General features: G+C 53.9%; 1 protein-coding gene across 12 annotated transcripts in view; it reads left to right on the top strand.

The window, feature by feature from the left end:
• The window catches only part of TCOF1 (treacle ribosome biogenesis factor 1), a 38,051-nt gene that overhangs the window by 15,554 nt on the left and 3,628 nt on the right, over nt 1-18,869 (top strand). For 3 of the 12 annotated variants that reach the window (XM_053200283.1, XM_053200253.1, XM_053200249.1), the window contains 12 exons: nt 4,442-4,579; nt 4,766-4,951; nt 5,029-5,232; nt 5,393-5,533; nt 7,987-8,097; nt 11,345-11,436; nt 12,411-12,556; nt 13,827-13,945; nt 15,416-15,529; nt 15,860-16,106; nt 16,622-16,707; nt 17,218-17,398. In XM_053200283.1, the coding sequence (XP_053056258.1) occupies nt 4,442-4,579; nt 4,766-4,951; nt 5,029-5,232; nt 5,393-5,533; nt 7,987-8,097; nt 11,345-11,436; nt 12,411-12,556; nt 13,827-13,945; nt 15,416-15,529; nt 15,860-16,106; nt 16,622-16,707; nt 17,218-17,398 (1,765 nt within the window). Of the gene's footprint in view, nt 1-4,441; nt 4,580-4,765; nt 4,952-5,028; nt 5,233-5,392; nt 5,534-7,986; nt 8,098-11,344; nt 11,437-12,369; nt 12,557-13,826; nt 13,946-15,415; nt 15,530-15,859; nt 16,107-16,602; nt 16,708-17,217; nt 17,399-18,869 lie in introns of those variants that run through there. The other 9 variants (XM_053200255.1, XM_053200254.1, XM_053200284.1 and 6 more) reach the window with 9 other exon arrangements.

Raw genomic sequence — 18,869 nt, 5'->3', positions numbered from 1 at the left:
TCCCCTGTGATTTGACAGGTGCGTGTGGGCCCTGTTGGAGTCCCAGCCCAGCAGCTCTTGTCCCGTTTCCACGCTGCAGACACATTCCAGACCAACGCCTGAAAAGTTTCACTGTGCCCATCGCCTAAGTATTTGTCTCCCCATCTGAACCTCCCACCAATACCATTAGATAGGTGTTCATTTGCTTTCGTTTCTGGAGGAGGAAATTAGAGCTTAGAAGAGTTGTTTGCTGACCAGCTTCAGCTCAGCAAGCCAATGAGGGTCAGCTGGGCCTGCACCCCAGCGTGCCCGCCTCAGAAGCCTTTGCCTTTTATGCTTCCTCCTGCTACATTTTGGCCCAAACTTTTCCAACCACAGACATGATTATGTTGTGGGGCCTTACTTCCTCCCAAGGTGCAAAACAAAGCAGCTAATCCCTCTCTAGGGGCCCAGCCTTCTAGCCTGGTGCCCTGTCAGGAGATGGTGCCTTGCCTAATTTCAAGAGGCCTGAATTGCCCCCACTGAGACCGGCGGGTCTGATGGGAATCTTGTCTGGAGGATAAGGCTCATTAAGCCCCTGTTACGGGGTTAGGAGGATTAAATGAAATAATACTTGCGTGGCCTCACTCTCAAAATGCTGTCTGTACATACTAAGTGGGTTCCACACTGTTCAGTGTAGCTGGGGTCAGAAGTGAGACACGTAGTCGCTGGTCTGCTCAGAGACCTCACCCAGCTCAAAGGAAACCATCTATGTGAGAGCTGAGGTTCAAAATAACGTAACAAAGACAGGATTGGTTCTGGAAAACCAGATGTGCCAAAGACCAAGGAAGGAGGTGATTCTCAGTTGAAATGCTATAGAAGAGAGCCTTTGTGTGAGAAGGGTGGGAGAGCTGGTCAGTCAGAGTGTGAGGAATGGCTGCGTGAGTGGTAGAGTGCCTTTGGAGTCTGACCTTGCCTTGTATGTTGATCTTCCGTCCTGTGATGACATTACATTTGCTTATCAATTTTCATGGCTTTTATAGATTCCCTAGGGTTTTTTTATATACAGATCTTGTTGTCTGTGAATAAGGACAGCTTCACTTTTTCCTCTTCAATGTAGACGGCTTTTATTTCTTTTTCTTGTCTTACTGCACTGGCTAGAACCTCCAGTACAATGGTGAATAGCAGTGGTGAGAGCAGACACCTTTGCCTTGTTTTTAATTTAGGGCACAGCACTCAGTCTTTCACTGTTTAATAGGATGTCAGCTATAAATTTTTCAAAGATTCCCTTTATCAGGATGAGAAAGTTCTTTTCTTTTTCTTTTTTTTAAAGATTTTATCTTTAAGTAATCTCTACACCCTCATGGGGCTCGAATCCATAACCCCGAGGTCAAGAGTCACATGTTCTACTGACCAAGCCAGCCAGGTGCCCCAAGCTCTTTTCTATTCCTAGTTTGTTGAGAGTTTTTATTAGTTGAATTTTTGTCAAATGCTTTTTTCTGTTGAAGTGATCTTACTGGTTTTTTCCTTTGTTCTATTAATGCAGTGTGTTATGCTTAGTTGGTTTTCAGGTGTTAAATCAACCTTTTGTTTTTGTGATAAATCCCACTTGGTCATGGTGTATACTCCTTTTTCTTGCCGGATTTGGTTTGCTCATCATTTGTTAAGGGTTTTTGTCTTTATATCCATAAGGAATACTAGTCTGTAAATTTCATGTGATGTCTTAGCCTGGCTTTGGTATCGCCCTGATAACTGGCCTCAGAAAGTAAGTTGGGTGGTATTCTCTCCTTTGTTTTCTGAGGGTTTATGTTGGATTGGTATTATTTCTTCCTTAGTAGAATTCACCAATACAGCCATCTGGGCCTGTATTTTTTGTGTGTGGAAGATTTTTTGGTTTTTTAGTGTTTATTTTTGGGAGAGAGCATGCAAGCGGGGAAGAGGGGCAGAGAGAGCTGGGGACAGAGGATCCAAAGCCGGATCTTCGGTAACAGCAGCGAGCCCAGTGTGGGGCTCAAACTCAAGAACTGTGAGATCATGACCTGAGCCGAAGTTGGACGCTTAACCAACTGAGTCACCCAGGTGCCCTGAAGATTTTTAATTACTGAATCAATTTTGAAAATTGACTATTGGTCTATTCAGGTTTTCTTTCTTCTTGAGTCAGTTCTATTTTGTACCTTTTAGTGATTTTGTGCACAGTTAATAATTTCTGCCTTTCTAGAAACTTGTGTGTTTTCATCTCCATTGTCTAATTTGGTGGCATAAATTTGTTCATAATATTCCCTATAATTCTTTTTAATTTCCATAGCGTCTATAGTGATGTCCTGCCTTCTTCCTAATTTTCGGTAATTTGTGTTTTCTGTTTCTTGGTCAGCCTAGCTAAAGACTTACCAATTTTGTTGTTCTTTTCAAAGAAACAACTTATGGTTCCATTGATTTATTTTGTGATTTTTATTTCGTTAATTTCCACTCATATATATATATATGTGTGTGTGTGTGTGTGTGTATATATATATATATATGTATATGTATATGTATATTTTAAGAGAAAGTGGGGGGCAGGAGGGGCAGAGGGAGGAGAGAATCTTAAGAAGGCTCCATGCCCAGCAAGGAGGAGCCCGATACAGGCTTAATCTCACAACTGTGAGATCATGACTTGAGCTGAAATCAAGAGCTGGAGACTTAACCCCATCTGCTTTGATCTTTATTTTTATTACTCCTTCTTTTGGGTTTGATTTGCTCTTTCTTTCTAGCTTCTTAAGATGTGCATTTATTTTTGAGAGTGCACAAGCGAGAGAAGGACAGAGAGAGGGACAGAGGATCTGAAGCAGGCTCTGTGCTGACAGCAGCGAGCCCGATGTGGGGCTTGAACTCAGAAACCGTGAGTGAGATCATGACCTGAGCCAAAGTCGGAAGCTCAACCTACTGAGCCACCCAGGCACCCCAAGGTGGAATCTTTAATTGTTTATTGTAGCTCTTGTTTTTCTTTTCTCTTTTTCTTACTTTTTTAAAATTTATTTACATATTTATTTTGAGAGAGCGCACACAAGAGGGTGGGGGGGCTGGTTAGGGAGAGAAAATCCTAAGCAGGCTAGTGGAACACACACATACCACCCCCCCACTCCCCACTAACATCATGAAGCCCTACACCCTACTCAGGACCCATCTCACAAAATGTGAGATCATGACCTCAGCAGAAAAAAACAGTTGGAGGCCACCCGGGTCCTTCTCCTTTTTTTCTAATGTAAGTGTTTAATGCAGTGAATTTCCCTGTAAGGGCTGCATTAACTTTATCCCATGAATTTTGAAATGTTGGGTTTTTTATTATTCTTTGACCCATGGGTTATTTAGAAGTGGGTTAACTTCCAAATATCTGGGACTATGCAGATTACTTTTTGTGGTTGATTTCTAATTTAATCCCATTGTGGCAGGAGAACATATTTGGTATGATTTCAGCCCTTTTAAGTTCACTGAGACTTGTTAGGTCAACTTTGTCCTGGTGTCTTTTGTTTTCTTAAATGTAGGTAAACACATTACTCCCCTCAGGATGACTTTTTGGGGCTGATGAGCACCTTGACCTTTATCAGACACAGTCTGTGCTCTTAGAGGGTTTTCTTTCTTGAAGTCCTGATTCTTAATTTCACTTGGTCTTGTGTGGATGAGGGAAGCTGGGCTGTGGGGGATGTCACTGATTAGGTGGCCTCTCTGAATGAGGCAGGGGCCTAGACAGGCTGTCAAATTCCTCATTCTACTTTACATCAGCAGGCTTTGCTTTCATACTCTTATCAACAATCTCACAGTCAGAGATTTTATTCTTTGTTGCTCTCATCTCTCTAGTCTGCGTTTGCTTGGATACCCCAACAGGCTTTTTGGGGATCACCTGGATAGCCGCTAAGATTAGGTGAAATGGAAGAAACAACAGTGGTTTTCTATCTTGTTCTGCCATGCTGAGTGTCGGCTCCCTCCTCATAGACTAAGATGGCTGCTTGAGCTCCAGCTGTTACCTCAGCATTTCTTCCAGTTGGGAGGAAGAAGACACATGTTTTTTGCATGTGTAAGGATGTTGAATCGTGTACTCAACTTCCATTCTGTTAGCCAGAAGTTAAATTCATGGCTGCCCAGCTGAAAGGGGGCCTGGAAAACACCTGTGCTCTGGGTAGGCTTGTACTTAGCTAACATTAAGAAAAGTGCTCACGATAATAAGTTTACAGGAGTGCTTATTATGTGCCAGGCACCATGTTAAACATTATGAATCTGTCATTTAATCCTCATAATAACCCTGTGGGTGGGCCTTGTTATGACCTCCATTTTACAGAGGGGGAAACTGAGGCCCAGTGAGGTCAATGATTTGCCCAACTTCACACAGCCATTAAATGGAGGAACAAGAATCCAAGTTCGGGCCTCTGACTCCAGAATCCGTGTTCTTGGCTAACCACCCTGCTGCACCTCACCTTGTCCGTTCTGTCATCCCTGTTTCTCCTTCCAGGTGAAGACCTCAGCGAAAACCCCACAGACCAAAGCCAACCCAGCTTCCACCAGAACAGCTTCAGCCAAAGGGGCAGCGTCTGCTCCCGGAAAAGTGGCCACTGCAGCAGCTCAAGCCAAACAGGAGTCCCCGGCCAAGGCAAGGGGGACCAGAAGGTGCCGGAGGTGGGGTGGAGAGGAGGACCAAGCAGTTGCCTCCTCCTGGACAAGGGCCCTGCGCGGGCAGAAGGGACTTCCGTACGGTCACATCGTGGGTGGGGCTTAATCGAAGTGGAACCCTGTTGTCGACTTCCTTCCCCAATACACTTACCTCTTCACGATTCAGGTAAAGCCAACAGCAAGAACCCCCCAGAACAATGCTGTCTCAGTGAGGGGCCAGGGGTCTGTGGCAGCTCTGGGGAAAGCAGTGGCCACGGCAGCCCAGGCCCAGCCGGGGCCAGTCGGGGGCCCACGGGAGGGCTCAGAGAGCAGCGAAGAGGAGTCAGACAGTGACGGGGGAGCCCCCACTCAGGTGAGGCCCGGGGAGGACCGAGAGCAGCCCTGTGCTGTCCCTTTCACTCCCTCCCCTGACTGTTTCTCTCACTCCAGGCGAAGCCCTCGGGGAAGACCCCCCAGGTCAGAACTGTCTCAGCCCCTGGCAAGGGGTTCGCCAGGAAAGGGGCTGCAGCAGTCTCCCCCGGGAAGTCAGGAGCCGTGGCCACCCAGGCCAGGAAGCCAGAGGAGGACTCGGAGAGCAGCAGTGAGGAGGAGTCTGACAGTGAGGAGGAGGAGGCGGTGGTGGCACCAGCCCAGGTGAGGCCTAACGAGGAGGCGGCTGCCACGCGGGGCCTCTGAGCCACCGCCACCCACTCCTCGCTCAGAACTTGGGTTTGGGGCCAGGTGAGGAACGAAGACCAGATCGAGGTTGCGACTCCCGGATCCTTATCCCACCTGCTGTCTTCCATGTCTCTAGGTGAAACCTGCTGTAAACCACCCCCAGAGCAAGGCCTCCCTGACGAAAGGTGTCGCAGGCACTCCTAAATCTACCAAGGCTCTCCCAGCACGAGTGGACACACCGGCCCCACAGAAGCCTAGGCCAATGACTCCTGCCAAGGTAAACGAGGCCAAGAATCCAGAGATGTCACAGGGAGTCTTGAGGAGGCTTGGACTGGGAGGCAGGTACCATGCGTCCCCTGGGGAGCTGGAGGGAGACCCGTCCCTCACCTGGGCCCTCATGTAGGCGTGTACATCTCTCCACGGAGAGCTCATCTGGTGTGAAGCCTGGGGAGTGGAGAGAGGGAGGGAATGAGGAACCAACTTTTTTTTCCGGACGGTCTTCCTTCTGTTTGCAGAATGCAGCAGGAGCAGCTGTGTCCTGTAGAAGTCCAGGGGGGACAAACTCCAGGACTTCTCGGGCTCAGACATGTGCTGGAAATGATGTACATAGGCCTGGTGGTCAGCATCGAGCCTCGGTGTCAGGAGAGACCGTAGCGGGTGGTGGCAGCCAGGGCAAACTGGAGAGCTCTTGCCCCATCTAGAAACACGGTCCTTGTCAGCTCCAGCAGCCAGTTGTGACCTTGTAGAAATGTACCCTTCGGGTGGCCAGATCTTCGTGTTGTTTTTTTGGTTTTTTGTTCTTAATGTATGTTTATTTTTGAGGGAGACGGAGACAGAAGGCGAGTGGGTTGGGCAGAGACAGAGGGAGACACAGAATCCAAAGCAGGTTCCAGGCTCTGACCTGTCAGCACAGAGCCTGACGCGGGGCTCGAACTCATGACCATGAGATCATGACCTGAGCCAAAGTCAGATGCTTAACCGACTGCGCCACCCAGCTGCCCCCAGATCTTCATTTCTTAAGGGGAATCGCTGTGCCAGGCTGAGCCCCATCCCCTCTTAGATTCCTGTTTTCTTCACATGTAAAACAAGTACCAAGAAGTCTGTTGAGCACTCCTAGCACTGACTTCTGCCTTCAATGCATGAGACCAACTACGAGTGCCCTCTCTTGCTGGTAGACATAGAGGGATAAGAGATGTTGGCCCTTCCCTCAGTGGGACTTGTAGTCAGTAGGGCAAGATGAAGTGGCTGTATTATTGAGGAATATTCTGGTAGTGCTCTGTCCGATGGAACTGGGAGAACAGGTCTCTGAGAGGCCCAAAGAGATGATTGAGCAGAACTTGAAGGAAGGAAGACCAGGGGTTCACCAGACAAAAAAGTGGAGCTAGGCACTCTGGGGCCCGAGGGCAGGGGTTGCCAAGGGGAAAGGATGTGAAGTCAGGTGTGTTCCACAAAGGCCAGCCATCCTGTAGGCAATACTCCCTTCTAGTTGCTCGTTACCAGTACCATTTTTGGGGGGCCTCAGTGCCAGACTAAGACACAAGGGTCCCGGCCGTGTTTAGACATGCAGTATTTTGGTGTGTTTTTGTTTTTTAAGTTTCAAGTGGTTTCCTGTATCAGGACATCTGAATCTTCAGGAGAAAACCTAACTGCAAGAGCTTAAAGGGGATTGGCCATCTCCTAGTTTTGGGTACAACGTTTTGGGGTAACGCTGCTCTAAAGGTGGTCCATTCAGCTCGGCATCATTGGTAACCTCGATTTCTTATGCTCTACCTGCCTCATTGTCGGGGCAGGGCTGCAGCACCTCCAGAAAAGCTAGGAAGTCCCCCAGCTGACCTCCTTACCCCTTATCTCCTTGTCCAGATCTAGGACATGTACTTCCCCTGACCAAAAAAAAAAAAAAAAAAACCAACCCCAAACTGCTCATTGGTAAGGGTCTTGTGGTTCTGTGATTGGCTGGGAGAAAGGGCCACCCTCCTCAGAGCTTGGTGGGGGGCAGAGAGACTACCAGAGCAGAGTTGGGGTTCTGTTAGCAAGGAACACATGGGGGCATGGCAGTTGCAGCATGGGTTGTAGCTGACCCATTTAAAGATTAGGAAGTGACACCATTTTCGGGATCTTCTAGTCTTCTAGTGTCTCTTGAGAAATTGGATTCGGACAACCTAGGTGGCTCAGCCACTTTGGTGCTGGGCTGAGTAGTGAAGAGGGGCCTCTGCCCTGCCCTGGGCTCCCCGAGCTGGTTTCCCCCGGTGCCTGCTCCTCTGGCCCCCCGACAGCAGCTTCTGCCCAGCCAGCCTTCCTCGTGTATGACTGGCCTGGCAGGAGGGGATGGCAGCCTTGGGCCACCTCCAGCTGGCTCCTGCCTTTCCCTGGGGGTGTTACAGCCAGATGTGAGCTGTGCTGGGGCCGCTGGCTCACCTCTGCAACCTCATCCTGGGCTGCTCTGTCCTCATTCAGACGCCTGGCCAACAGTACTCCAGCCCTCAGCTGTTAGTGGGTCTGACTCGTGCGTCCCTTTCAAGAGTACACTTGGGAAGGGGTGTTCACAGAGTGGAAGCCTGTGTTTCCACTGGCTATGGGGCAGGCCAAGCTGGCAGCTGTCCTCCTGTGCGTGTAGTAAGGGGCCGTGCTGCCTTCAGTGGACAGCCAGCGTGTGTGAGGGTCGTTGCTCACTGGCTGTGGTCCCCCTCAGCTAACACCTTCTCTCCCCTACCCGTCTGCTTGTCCCCTCAGAAGGAGAGTGACTCCAAAACTGCCAGAAGCAAGACCCTGGCCCCAGCACGTCCAGAGAAGAATGCCAGAGGGTCCTCGGAGAGCAGTGGCGAGGAGCTCCCAGCCAGCCAGGTAGGCCCTGCCTTCTCTTTGAGACACTGCAGACTCAGAGCAGGGCAGTGGGCCTCGGGTGGGTGGAGTAGGGGCGAGGGCAGCTCTTTGCCATTTAAACGGCACTTCACAATTTCCTGGACTCTTCCCTCTGTTTTGATACATCCATCTTCACAGTAACCCCTGGGAGGGGGGCAACAGAGCATCCTTGAACATTAGGCTTCAGAGCCAGTGTAGGTCAACACCAGCTCTCCCGGCCACCAGTTCCGTGACCACGGGCACATCTTAACCATTCTGAGGCCCAGACGTTTCCACTGAAGCAGGCAGAGTAACAGTCCCCCTCCTGCGTCTGTGCTCTGCTATAGGAGGGCACGTGCTTTTGCCCATTTGCTGTGTCAGGAGTCAGAGCCCAGTGAGTTGAAGTCAATTCCCCAAATACCCATGACCCATAAGAAGCCAAGGCGGATGTAGACGCCGGCCCCCTGCCTCCCTGTATCTCTCTGTTTCGTGTGTGGCCCTGGGAGCCTTCCCCACGGGGTTTGTCTGAAGCCAGGGGGCAGACCGTGCTGGTGCACCTGTGGCACATGTTCACGTGCTCTGCTGCACCCCACGCCCTCCCCAGCTGCACCCCTGAGGTTGGGACCAAGCCCCCCGGGTCTCCCCAGCTTCCTAAGTCTACAAGACTGGTGTTCAGGCCTGTGTGAACCCCAGCCTTTCTAGCAATTTCTAAAATTGCCCTTTGTCCTCTAGCCCCAAGTGCCTAGAGCTTCTGCCAGGTCCCCTCAGGGACGCAAGTCCTCCAGTTACCAGATGAGTGGGGTCTCCTTAACCGTCTCCCGCACATACCATACCATGTGCTGACCAGTCCATCAGCAAGTTCACATGTGCTTGCACACCCCGAGTGGTGGGGCACGGGGTTCACTGCCTTTCTCTTCTCAGTAGCAAGGATTATAAAAATCCTGACGAATGGCTACATCTGACGTTGTTGGTCACTTTGTGTGTGCCAAGCACTGTGCTAAACGCCATACATCGTTATTCTGTGTAATTCCTACAACAGCCCTGTGAGGGTAGGTCCCTCTTTTATTCCCATTTTAAGGAGGAAGGAATGAGGCTCAGAGAACTCGAGCGACCTACCCCAGCATCACACGGCCAGTGCCAAGTGGACAGACCTGGCGTTTGAACCCAGGCCGTCCGTGCTCTGCCCACTGCCCAGCACTGCCTCCCCACTCCTCTCCAGGGAAGGAGGAAGGCGGTTCAGCATTGCCCTCTAGCTCTCCATGGCACCCTTACGAGGCCGCCTTCTCTGTGCCTTCTCTGCTCCGGATCGGGACAGCTGGGAGGGAGGGGGCCGCCTCGCCCTTCTCTGCGGGGGCGGACTAACACAATTACAATGAACATCACGCTTAAACTGAACCATTTAATTGGTACGTTAGTCCTGAAGATTCTGGAGTCCCTGTTAAAAAAGAAGGACAAAAGTTGACATTTTGCGCGTTTCCCTAGGATTCAGGGAAGACGGCACAGCCTGGGGAAGCCGCAGCCTCCTCCTGACTGGGGGTTTTTAGCGCCTCTGTCCTCAGCGCGCTGTGATTATTATCATTATTATGCATTTGTCAAGCACTTCTCTATTGACAAGTTTCACTCTGTCTTTATTATTAGCCCATCAGTGGGGAAAAGGGATCGATGCCAGGGTAGGGGGCAGAGCCTCAGGCTGGGAGGCGGGGAGGGGATTGTGACTCCATTCCCAGGCTCCCTCACTGTGCCTCAGTCTCCCCACCTGCAGGGATGGGCTCCAGCCTCTTTCTCTGAGAGGAATTCCTGGGGGTGGTCTGTGGCTCAGCCCTGTGGTGTTGGCATTGCTAACCCCAGGCCAGGGTCTGTGCTAGGTCTGGGGCAGGTACTGTATTAAGAAGACCTAAGCCCTGCCTTCAGAGTTTCAGGTGGAGTCAGAGAAAAAGGCCTGTAAGGAGCTAAATTAGGGCATTAAGTGGGAGCCCTGGCATGGTTGGTCCTGGAAGGAGCTCCTGTCTGGTGCCTGGAGAACTAACTTCCAGTACGGCTCTGGCACAGCTTGCTGGTCACCCTGAGTGAGGCCACTTGCCCTCTCTTGAGCCTCAGCCTTCTCAGCCCGTGGGGTGACATTCCCTGGGGGCTGGTGAACCACCGAAGCTCCAGGCTCCTCCTTGGAGGGTGGGATTTCCTGGCCCCTTAGGGCAGGGCTGGCCCAGGACCTGTTAATTAGCCCCAGGCAGCTCTCTGAGGCTCTTGGGGTGCTTTCTTGGCTCTGTTCTCCCCTGCCCCCCGTGGGGTTAACAGCCTGGGCTAGTTGGCCCCCTCCCCCACTCTGCCTCAGACTGGAATGAGGGCACAGTTGGAGAGCTCAGCTCTGACAGAAGATCCCCAGGTTTGCTTCTGCAGTGGGAAGGGAGTCCCTGCATTCCCTCTGGGCCCTTGGTGCCCACAGGGCGGCCCAGCCTAACGTTCAGGCTGCCTCAGCTTCCAGTGAGTCTTTGACTGTCACCTCTGTATGTGTATGCTGTGCTTTGCAGTTTCCAAAGCGAATCAGAGCCCCTCTGGTGAGCAAGCCCAGGCTGGGATTACTAATAGCCCTTTCAACAGGTGGGAAACTGAGGCCCACGAAGCTCAGGGGTTGGGCCACATGGTGAAGTCTGGCAGAGGGAGGATCAGAGGCGGGTTTCCCCTCATCTGTGGGTTGCATGACCCACCTTTTCAACTATCCACTGCCACTGGACTACTGTCGTGTCCCTGCCCTCCGAGCCAGGCCCCCTGCGCCGCCCCCGGCCCAGAGGCCGTGTGGGCAGGTGGAGCAGGGAGGAGGAGGCGTTTGCTGCCGAGCTGCTTTTAACATCCCAGACGCTATTGTTTGCCTTGGTGCGTTCGGTGCCTCTCTTCATCCCCGACAATCTGTTCTTCTGTCTTCTCACATATATATAGATTCCCCCTCCCTCAACTGTAAGCCTTCTCCCACTTTCCATCCTTCTCTCTTTCATCATGTGGGAAGGCAGGCTCTGGAAGTGGCAGATCAGAGCAGCCGCGGGGGAGGCTGTTTGGCAAGGGTAGGAAGGGCCCCAGCCCAGCAAAGCTTCCAACCTCCGCGGTTACCCCTCTGCTTTACTTTTCACGGTGCCTCTCCCACTGCCCCCCTGCGCCCTGGAGGTAGGCAGGGTGGTGAGGTGGGCAAGACTGGGCCCTAGATGTCGGCCTTGGGCAACTTCCTCCTGCTGCTCCTGCTTCCTGTGTTTCCCCCCAGGCTAGACAGGGAGTGGAGCTCAGACCGAGTCTGACCCGAGGGTGGAAGGTGGGCTCATCTGGCGGCCTGACTCCTGGCTCCATGCATGCGAGGTGCGCGTGCGAGCGGTGGGCATATCCACTGGAGCTGTGACCCCAGCCTGGTCCGCGGGATCCCAAGGAGCTGCCGCTTTCTCTTGTCTTTTGCTGTCTCGCTGGAAGATGGAAAGCCTGCCCAAAGATAGAACAGCATCAAAGAACCCCCACGTGTCTTCCCCAGCCTCAGCGGGTCTGCATTCGTGACCAGCCTCACTTCACGCAAACCCTCCGCTCCTTCCCCAGTACCCCGGCTTCCTTTTTTTTAAAGGACAGCCACCATCCAACGTCACCCCTGAGAAGCTGACCCACAAAGTCAGTGTCTCCATTTCCCGGATTGTCTCATGAGTAATACTCTTTACATCTGGTGTGTTCCATGGAGTCCCTTAGGTCTTAATGTGTTGGGTATTTCCCCCGTGCGGTTTGTTTGTTGAAGACATTGGCTCTGTGTCGCTGGGTGGTGGCACCCTGGGCCGCGTCTCAGGAAGCCGCATCAGAGTCTCTGGGGTGGGGGCAGCTCGATGATGCACAGCTCCTCAGGTGAATGTGTGTTAGGGCCCAGGCAGCCGAGGGGCGTGGTGCTTAGAGCACCCTGCTGGGCGGGCATCTGGCCCTGGCTGTGTTTCAGTTAAGCTGTGCGCCCTTGGGCAGTTCTTTCTCCTCTCTGAGCTTAGTTTTCTCACCTGTACAGTGGAGCTTCTGCTGCTGACCTCAGGGGTTCCTATGAAGGTCCAGTGGGCTCCTATTGAGCCGTGAGGTACTGTGCAGGTCTTAGCAGGTGCACGACCTGAGGGTGAGCCGGGAGTGCCCTGGGCGGCTGCAATGGCCTCTGCCTTCCCAGCGGCCCTGAGCTCTCTGGACCCCTTGCCCTATAAACCCCCACCCAACTTCCCCTTTGCCTGGCCAAGCCTTTAATCACTCGGGGGGTATGTTTTGTTTTTGTTTTTCAAGGTGATTAAACCCCCTCTGATTTTTGTCGACCCTAATCGTAGTCCAGCTGGCCCAGCTGCTACCGCCACACAAGCCCCAGCTGCAAACACCCCGAGGAAGGCCCGGGCCTCGGAGAGCACAGCCAGGAGCTCCTCCTCTGAGAGCGAGGATGAGGATGTGATCCCTGCTACGCAGTGCTCCGTTCCCGGTGAGCACAGGCCTGTAATGCAGGGCTGACTCCCCTGCCGCACCTGCCAGGCTCACCTGGGAGGGACCGCCGGCACGTAACATACGTACGCACGCACACACGCATGCACCAGCCAGCACATCCACACGCACAGACCCCATCGAGGCCCGGAGGGGAGAGGATGCTGACAGAGTCAACACAGCATGTTGCTCAGGCGGGGCTTGGTTCATCCCTATAAGGAACTACCTCCGATCTCCATTTCTGGAGGAGTATTTGCCATGACTTCTGTGTGCTGACTCCAAGGGGTGGAACCCACGCTAGTGGCTAGGAGCTGCAGAGCAAGTTTGTACATAATCTAAGGACGGGCTTTGTAGTGAATGACGGCCTGAACAGGGAGAATGGTAGTGAGCCTCCTGTTCTTGCTCGTATGTAAGGAGGGTTAGGTGATCCCCAGCCAACCATTGTGGCAAGGATTGCATCTGTCAGGGGGAGATAGTGCCATATCTGGGGTTTCTTTTACTTCTGAGAATCTGTGGTACGACCGACGACATCAGGAAAGTGGTTAATATTGTAATGCTTTTTGTGAAGATAGTAATAATACCTGATCTTGGTAGGCTAATTAAACACAGAGCAGCACAAAAGAAAGAATGTCCCTGTAACCCCACTGTCTGGAATAATTGTTGATGTTTTATAGCTGTTAACTTTACAAAAACTTAAGCTTTGTATGTGTTTTTGTAAAGTAAGATCACACTGTATGTTACTCTCAGGAATTTTTACATATTTTGATGTTACGTATTTACCATGGGATGCCTGCTGGCCACAAGGCAGTCCCTCGGGTGGACTTAGCCTAGTTTACGTAGGCAGGGCTGTACTAGAGGGAGCGAAAGGTTTTGTCTGGGGGCTCTGGGACTAGCACGAGTGGTGCTGCGGTGAACACGTGGACCTGAGCCTTTGCGGATGACCGTGCTATTGTTGTGGAGACTCTTCTAAATGCACAGAGTCCCATTTGGTACCGGTGCTCCCCACCATTACTCAAAGTAGTGGCCTGGCCAGCTGAGGGGGAGCATCGTCTAAGACAGAAGAATGGGGAAGGGCAAAGGGAAATCCTGGGGTCACTGCCACAGCACCCTGAGCTTGTAACGTGAGATGGTGACAGCTCCTCCGTGCAAGACTGAGGGAGGGCATTACACAGGCTTCTGCGGATGACATGAGCCCTGGGCCAGGTCCCCAGGCTGATATCGGGGATCGCTCTTGCGTGCACTGACTTACATCCCACCCCGCTCCGTCTCAGCCACTAGAACAAGCGCAGCCACGCTCGTGGCCCACCCAAGGCCCGCTGTCAGAGCCAGCAGCAGTGAGGCGTCCGGTCGGGTGTCGGAAGGCAAGAAACAGGAGGCACCGGTCGCTCAGGTACCTGGCAGGCGAGGGAGAGGGAGGGCCGTGCAGGCCAGCAAGGGTGAGGGGCCCTCTGTCCCCTTGGTACCCGCACATGCTGCTGGGTGGGACTGCCATTGCTTTTGTCCAACACCCCCCCCCCCCCACCCCCCGGCCCTGACCGGGTTCCTGGATTCCTTTGAGCTAGGAGGAAGCGTCGTCCGAAGCACGGTGTCCGGGCCAAGCCGGCGCTGCCCCGCGCACCCCTCGGCAGCCGTTCCGGCTCGGCTGTGCTTTTGGTTTCTTTTTCTCTCTCAGTTTGGAATTGCCGGGAACAAACCTTGCACTTTTGTAGCGTGGATAGCGGTGACTTCCTAGCTTTCACCATTTTCAGTGCATTTCTGTTGGGTCTTTGCCTAAATCCAGAAGCCTGAGCAGGGTAAAGTTAATGGCTCACTGTTCAAACAATGGAGCTGAGTGCTGCCCTTCAACAAGACAGTTGAGATTTGTCCAGGATTATTCAGGGCCCGAACCCAGGTCTCCTCACAGCCGGTCCATTGCTCCTGGGGCCATAGCGGTTAGTTTTTCTGTCCCGTTGCGCCTCATCCCTTCTGAGAGGGCAGGAGGGAGCACGGGTGTTGGGTGGGTGGCTGGGCTGCGGTCACTGCACCCAACAGCCTGCACCCATTCGGCCGTTCAGCCAGCAGATGGTGCCAGGCACTGGGGATGCAGCAGGAAGAAGGCAGGGAGCATCCCTACCCTCACAGGCCATCAAACGAGGACGCCAGAAAATAAAAGTACTCACCAACTGGTGGGTGCTTGAAGGAAAGAATATAAGCTAGAGAACAATGGGATGGGCCGCTTTAGGAAGGATCGGCAGGACTGGCCTCCCTAAGGAGGCTAGAGAAGCAGGTGAGCCAGGAAGTTCTCCAGCCAGGGAAACACAGGTGCTGGGACCCTCAGGGGAGGCGCTTGGGGGTAAGAGACGGAGGAAGCAGTAAGACGAGAGGGGCCGGGCCGGACAGGCCATGGTGGGGGCCACGCGGCAGCAGAGGGGGCCTGGAGGTTTTCAGGGGGAGCCCTGCCCAGCTCTCTTCCAGTTCTCTCTCCCCAACTGCTGGCGCATGTGGGAAGCAAGAGCGGCAGGCACCAGGGAGACTTTGAGGAGGCTGTTGGAGCCACCCAGCTAGAGACTTGTCCCTTGTGAAGGCTTCGGATTGGGTTGGGGGACTTTGGGTAGGGGCCCAGCTGCTTCCGATCCCTGGGCTAGAAGCCTTTGGATCCTCTGAGAATGATACGATTAGCTTATAACCTGAAGCCTGGCCCCATTTTCTGCCCACATGGTGGCATTGCCCCTTTGACTGTCCCTCAGTCCCCCACTCCAGCCCCATGGCTCCTTGTGCAGTTACAGGTCCCCTCCTGTGCCAGCCAGTATCTGTCCAGGGCACGGCATAGATGGCATCCTAAGAACTTGGGAGTCTCAGGGCTGCCTGTGGCTGTCCACAGGTGACAAAGAGGAACCCTGCTCACCTCCCGCTGACTCAGGCCGCCCTGAAGGTCCTTGCCCAGAAAGCCAGTGAGGCCCAGCCTCCTGCTGCCAGGACCCCGTCTTCAAGTGGGGTGAGCTGGGGGAGCCGGGTGGTGTTGGGGCCAGGCCCCACCCTGGAGGGGACAGTGATGAACGATTACAGAGTGCAGAAGGGAGGGCCCAGGAAGGGGCCGGAGTCCCAGGGCCAGCATTTGCCTGTCGTGTGACTGTGACGTGTACACTTGTCTCATCCCCATACCCCGCACTCTCTGCTCCCTGGTCTGAGCATCTGTGGGAGGGCTGAGGCCTGGGTGCAAAGCAGCTAACAGTCGCCTAGCCGTAGGGTAACTGGGTGTTCAGGAGGCACCAAGACTTATTTCCCTTCTTTTTTTTCCTTCCACTCTCTTTTTTCACCAAATTAGGTTGATGGTGCTCTGGGAACACTCCCTGTGATGAGTCCCCAGAGAGCCCCTGTGCAGGCCAAAGTGACCAACAAGTTCAGGAAACCTGAGGTTCCTGTGGTCCAGCAGGCCACGGCCACCCCTGCAGGACGCCCCAGAGCCAAGGCCTCTGAGACCTCCAACGACAGTGAGGACAGCAGCGGCAGCTCTTCAGGGAGTGAGGAGGATGCTGATGGGCCCCAGATGGTCCCCTCGGCCCACAGACTGGGTGAGGGTCCCAGGAGGGGAAGGCTCGGCGGGCCCAGAGGAGGGGAGTGATGGCCTGGTGGAGCCCTGAGTTCAGGCCTGTGCTCTGGATCTTCACTTGTTCTGCATCCTGGGCCTAGTCATCCCATGCTGGGCCTCAGTTTCCCCACCTGTGCAACCCCATGAGGAGGTTGGTCCAAGTGATATCAGACTCCGCTGTTTGACCACTCCCAGCTTTTTCGTACCAGGCTCGTACCTGGTCTCCCAGCATTCCAGGGGCATGCCCCCTTCCCCACCCCCAGAAAAGCAGAGAAGTGGAAGTAGGGCCTCAGGAATTAGAAGGTTTTGGCATTTGGATGTCTTACTTAGAAGGCTGCAAACAGCCGTTGACCCTGGAAGGGAGTCATAGGAGCAGGTAAAGCCTTGGGCGGGAGGGCAGGGGGCATGTGGAAATCTCAGGCCTTCCTGGGGCCTCCCGGAGGGCTCTGCCTCACCCCACGCAGCCGGCCTCCCAACAGGGTGCCTGTGCTCCTCCAGTAGGTCCAGCCCCCTCCACAACGGAGACCTTGGTGGAGGAGACCACAGCAGAGTCCAGTGAGGACGAGGTGGTGGCACCCTCTCAGGTAACTGCCAGGGAGAGGGCTGGCACCTCAGGGGCCTTGGGGCGGGAGCTTGAGGCCACCTGATGCCTGTTAGGCTGAAGCCATCCCCCGCGGCAGGGCCTGGTGTCCCCGAGGCCAGGCTGTCTCCTCCGCTGAGGCTCTATTTCAGCCTAAGGCCATGAATAGTGGACTCGGAGTCTGTAGAAAGGGCTTGCCTTGATTTTAGATGAGTCCCGGAAGGGAAGATATTTTGTAACAGATGGGATTTCTTTAAGGTTATCTTCTGTACACGGCAAGCGCTAGTGATTTTCCATTCGCCTTAGCTGTAAGAAATTGCCTTTTTAAATGTGCCTGACAAAAATATGTACTAATTAAAATAGTGCAGGAGACCCATACAAAGGACTAATGTGCCCACCGCCGACAGGGTGGCCCGACCTTAGGGGCTCCCCATTTAGGGGCACCCCAGCAGGCCCTGTGCTCCAGGGCTAGGTGGGGCAGGGTTCCAACCTCGTTCACAATGGGTTTCTTCAGTCTCTCCTCTCAGGTTATGTGACCCCTGGGCCAACTCTGGCCAATTCCCGGGCTTCAAAGGCCACTCCCAGGACAGATCTCGACCCCTCGGCTTCCTCTACTCCTGCCACCAAAGATGCCCCAGACGGCAAGCAGGAAGTGGAGCCCCAACAAGTAGCAGGCACCATATCCCCTAAAACAGGTGAGTCAAGGGCCACAGGAAAGACACAGTGGGACCCAGTGGGACAAGGCAGTGGGCCCCTTCTTTTTCTCCCTCAGGAATAGTCCCACCGATAGGGTTGTGTGTGTCACCAGGACCTTTCCAAGCCTGGTGCCCCAGCGCCCAGGTGTCTGGCCGTTATGATACGAGACAGCCTGGAAGTCGGGTTATCCAGCTTTGTGGGATGCTGGTGCATCTGGTAGGGTGAGCCCTGCCTTAGAGCAGTCTTGGCTCTTTCTAGCTGTGCCTCTTGACAACTGGGCTCGCGGTATGGGGTGTAAGGACTCGGGAGCTCAGACAAAAGGCAGGAGCCACGTTTGGAGAAGTTGCTAGCACGTGGCAGAGACCCCCGGTGATGGACTGATTTGTTGTAAAGCCTCAGACAAGACCCTGGGCCACTCTAGGCTTGTGTGTCTAAACAACACAGGGCAGGGTAGATCCATCTAGTCAGCGTCAAGGCATGGCACATACAGAAAATAGTCACGTGGTATTAGGGCAGACTAGAGTGCTGAGGTCACCCGGCCAGGGGCATCAGCCAGCCCTGACTTGCCAGGGCTAAGGGACAGGGATCTCAGGTGGGCATGCCTGGGCCAGCTCTAGGGATTCAGTCCCCAGCTTTGGTGTTCCAGGGTATTTGTAGACAGGAAGCAGACAAGTGGGCTTCTGGAGGAGGAGGTTGCCAGCAAAAACTCTGCCCTCCTCAGCTGCCTTCTCCAACCCCGACCTTTGCCAGGAAGCAGCAGAGGACCGAATTGGGCCTCCCTCTGTCCCGGGACCCCCTCCGCTCAGCCTGCCGTGTCCACCTCCCCTCGCCCACCACAGCCCTGGAGCCAGAGCCGCTTCAGAGTTTGCTCCCTGGGCCCAGTGCATGCTGTGGGGCACAGCCCCCAGCCCCGTGATGCGGAGCTTGGCCGAGTCACCTGCGCACCATCCAGAGCCCTGCGTGTAGGCATTCTCGTGCCCGTGAAGCCCAGAACACAGTAGAGAGCTGCCGAGTCCCCTGGGAAGTTAGGGGCAGCGTTGGGACACTGCCGACGTCGGCCCCCGCATACACCCCTTCCGTGGCTGTAGCTGCAGCCTGCCGGCACGGGTCAACAGAGGAGTCATTGCTCACTTTCTTCCCCAGTGTTCTTTGTGAGAGGCGGGTGCGACAGGGAGACATTTTAGAGGGGGCTGTGGAAGGCTTTTTTCACACGTGTAGTCAGCACACAATTATCAAAGGAGAGCAGAGGCGTGGAAAATTCTAAACAAAGGCTGTACCAGAAGTCACTCTGGCAGGCAGCAAACCTGCTTAGTCAGCCGCCACGTGCTTATACAGCATGCCCGTCGCCCCCCAAGCTGCCCTGTCCCCTGACCAGCTTTCACCGTGAGTCTCTGACTTGGAATAGGGCCATCATTGTTCATCTGAGCTCTTACTTTACAAACAGGGAGACTGAGACCCTGGGAGGAGCGT

The sequence above is a fragment of the Acinonyx jubatus genome, chromosome A1 (genome assembly GCF_027475565.1).
Source record: "Acinonyx jubatus isolate Ajub_Pintada_27869175 chromosome A1, VMU_Ajub_asm_v1.0, whole genome shotgun sequence".
Taxonomy (NCBI): Eukaryota; Metazoa; Chordata; class Mammalia; order Carnivora; family Felidae; genus Acinonyx; species Acinonyx jubatus.
Note: the sequence above shows the minus strand (reverse complement) of the source record. Positions and strands in the feature narration are given on the sequence as shown.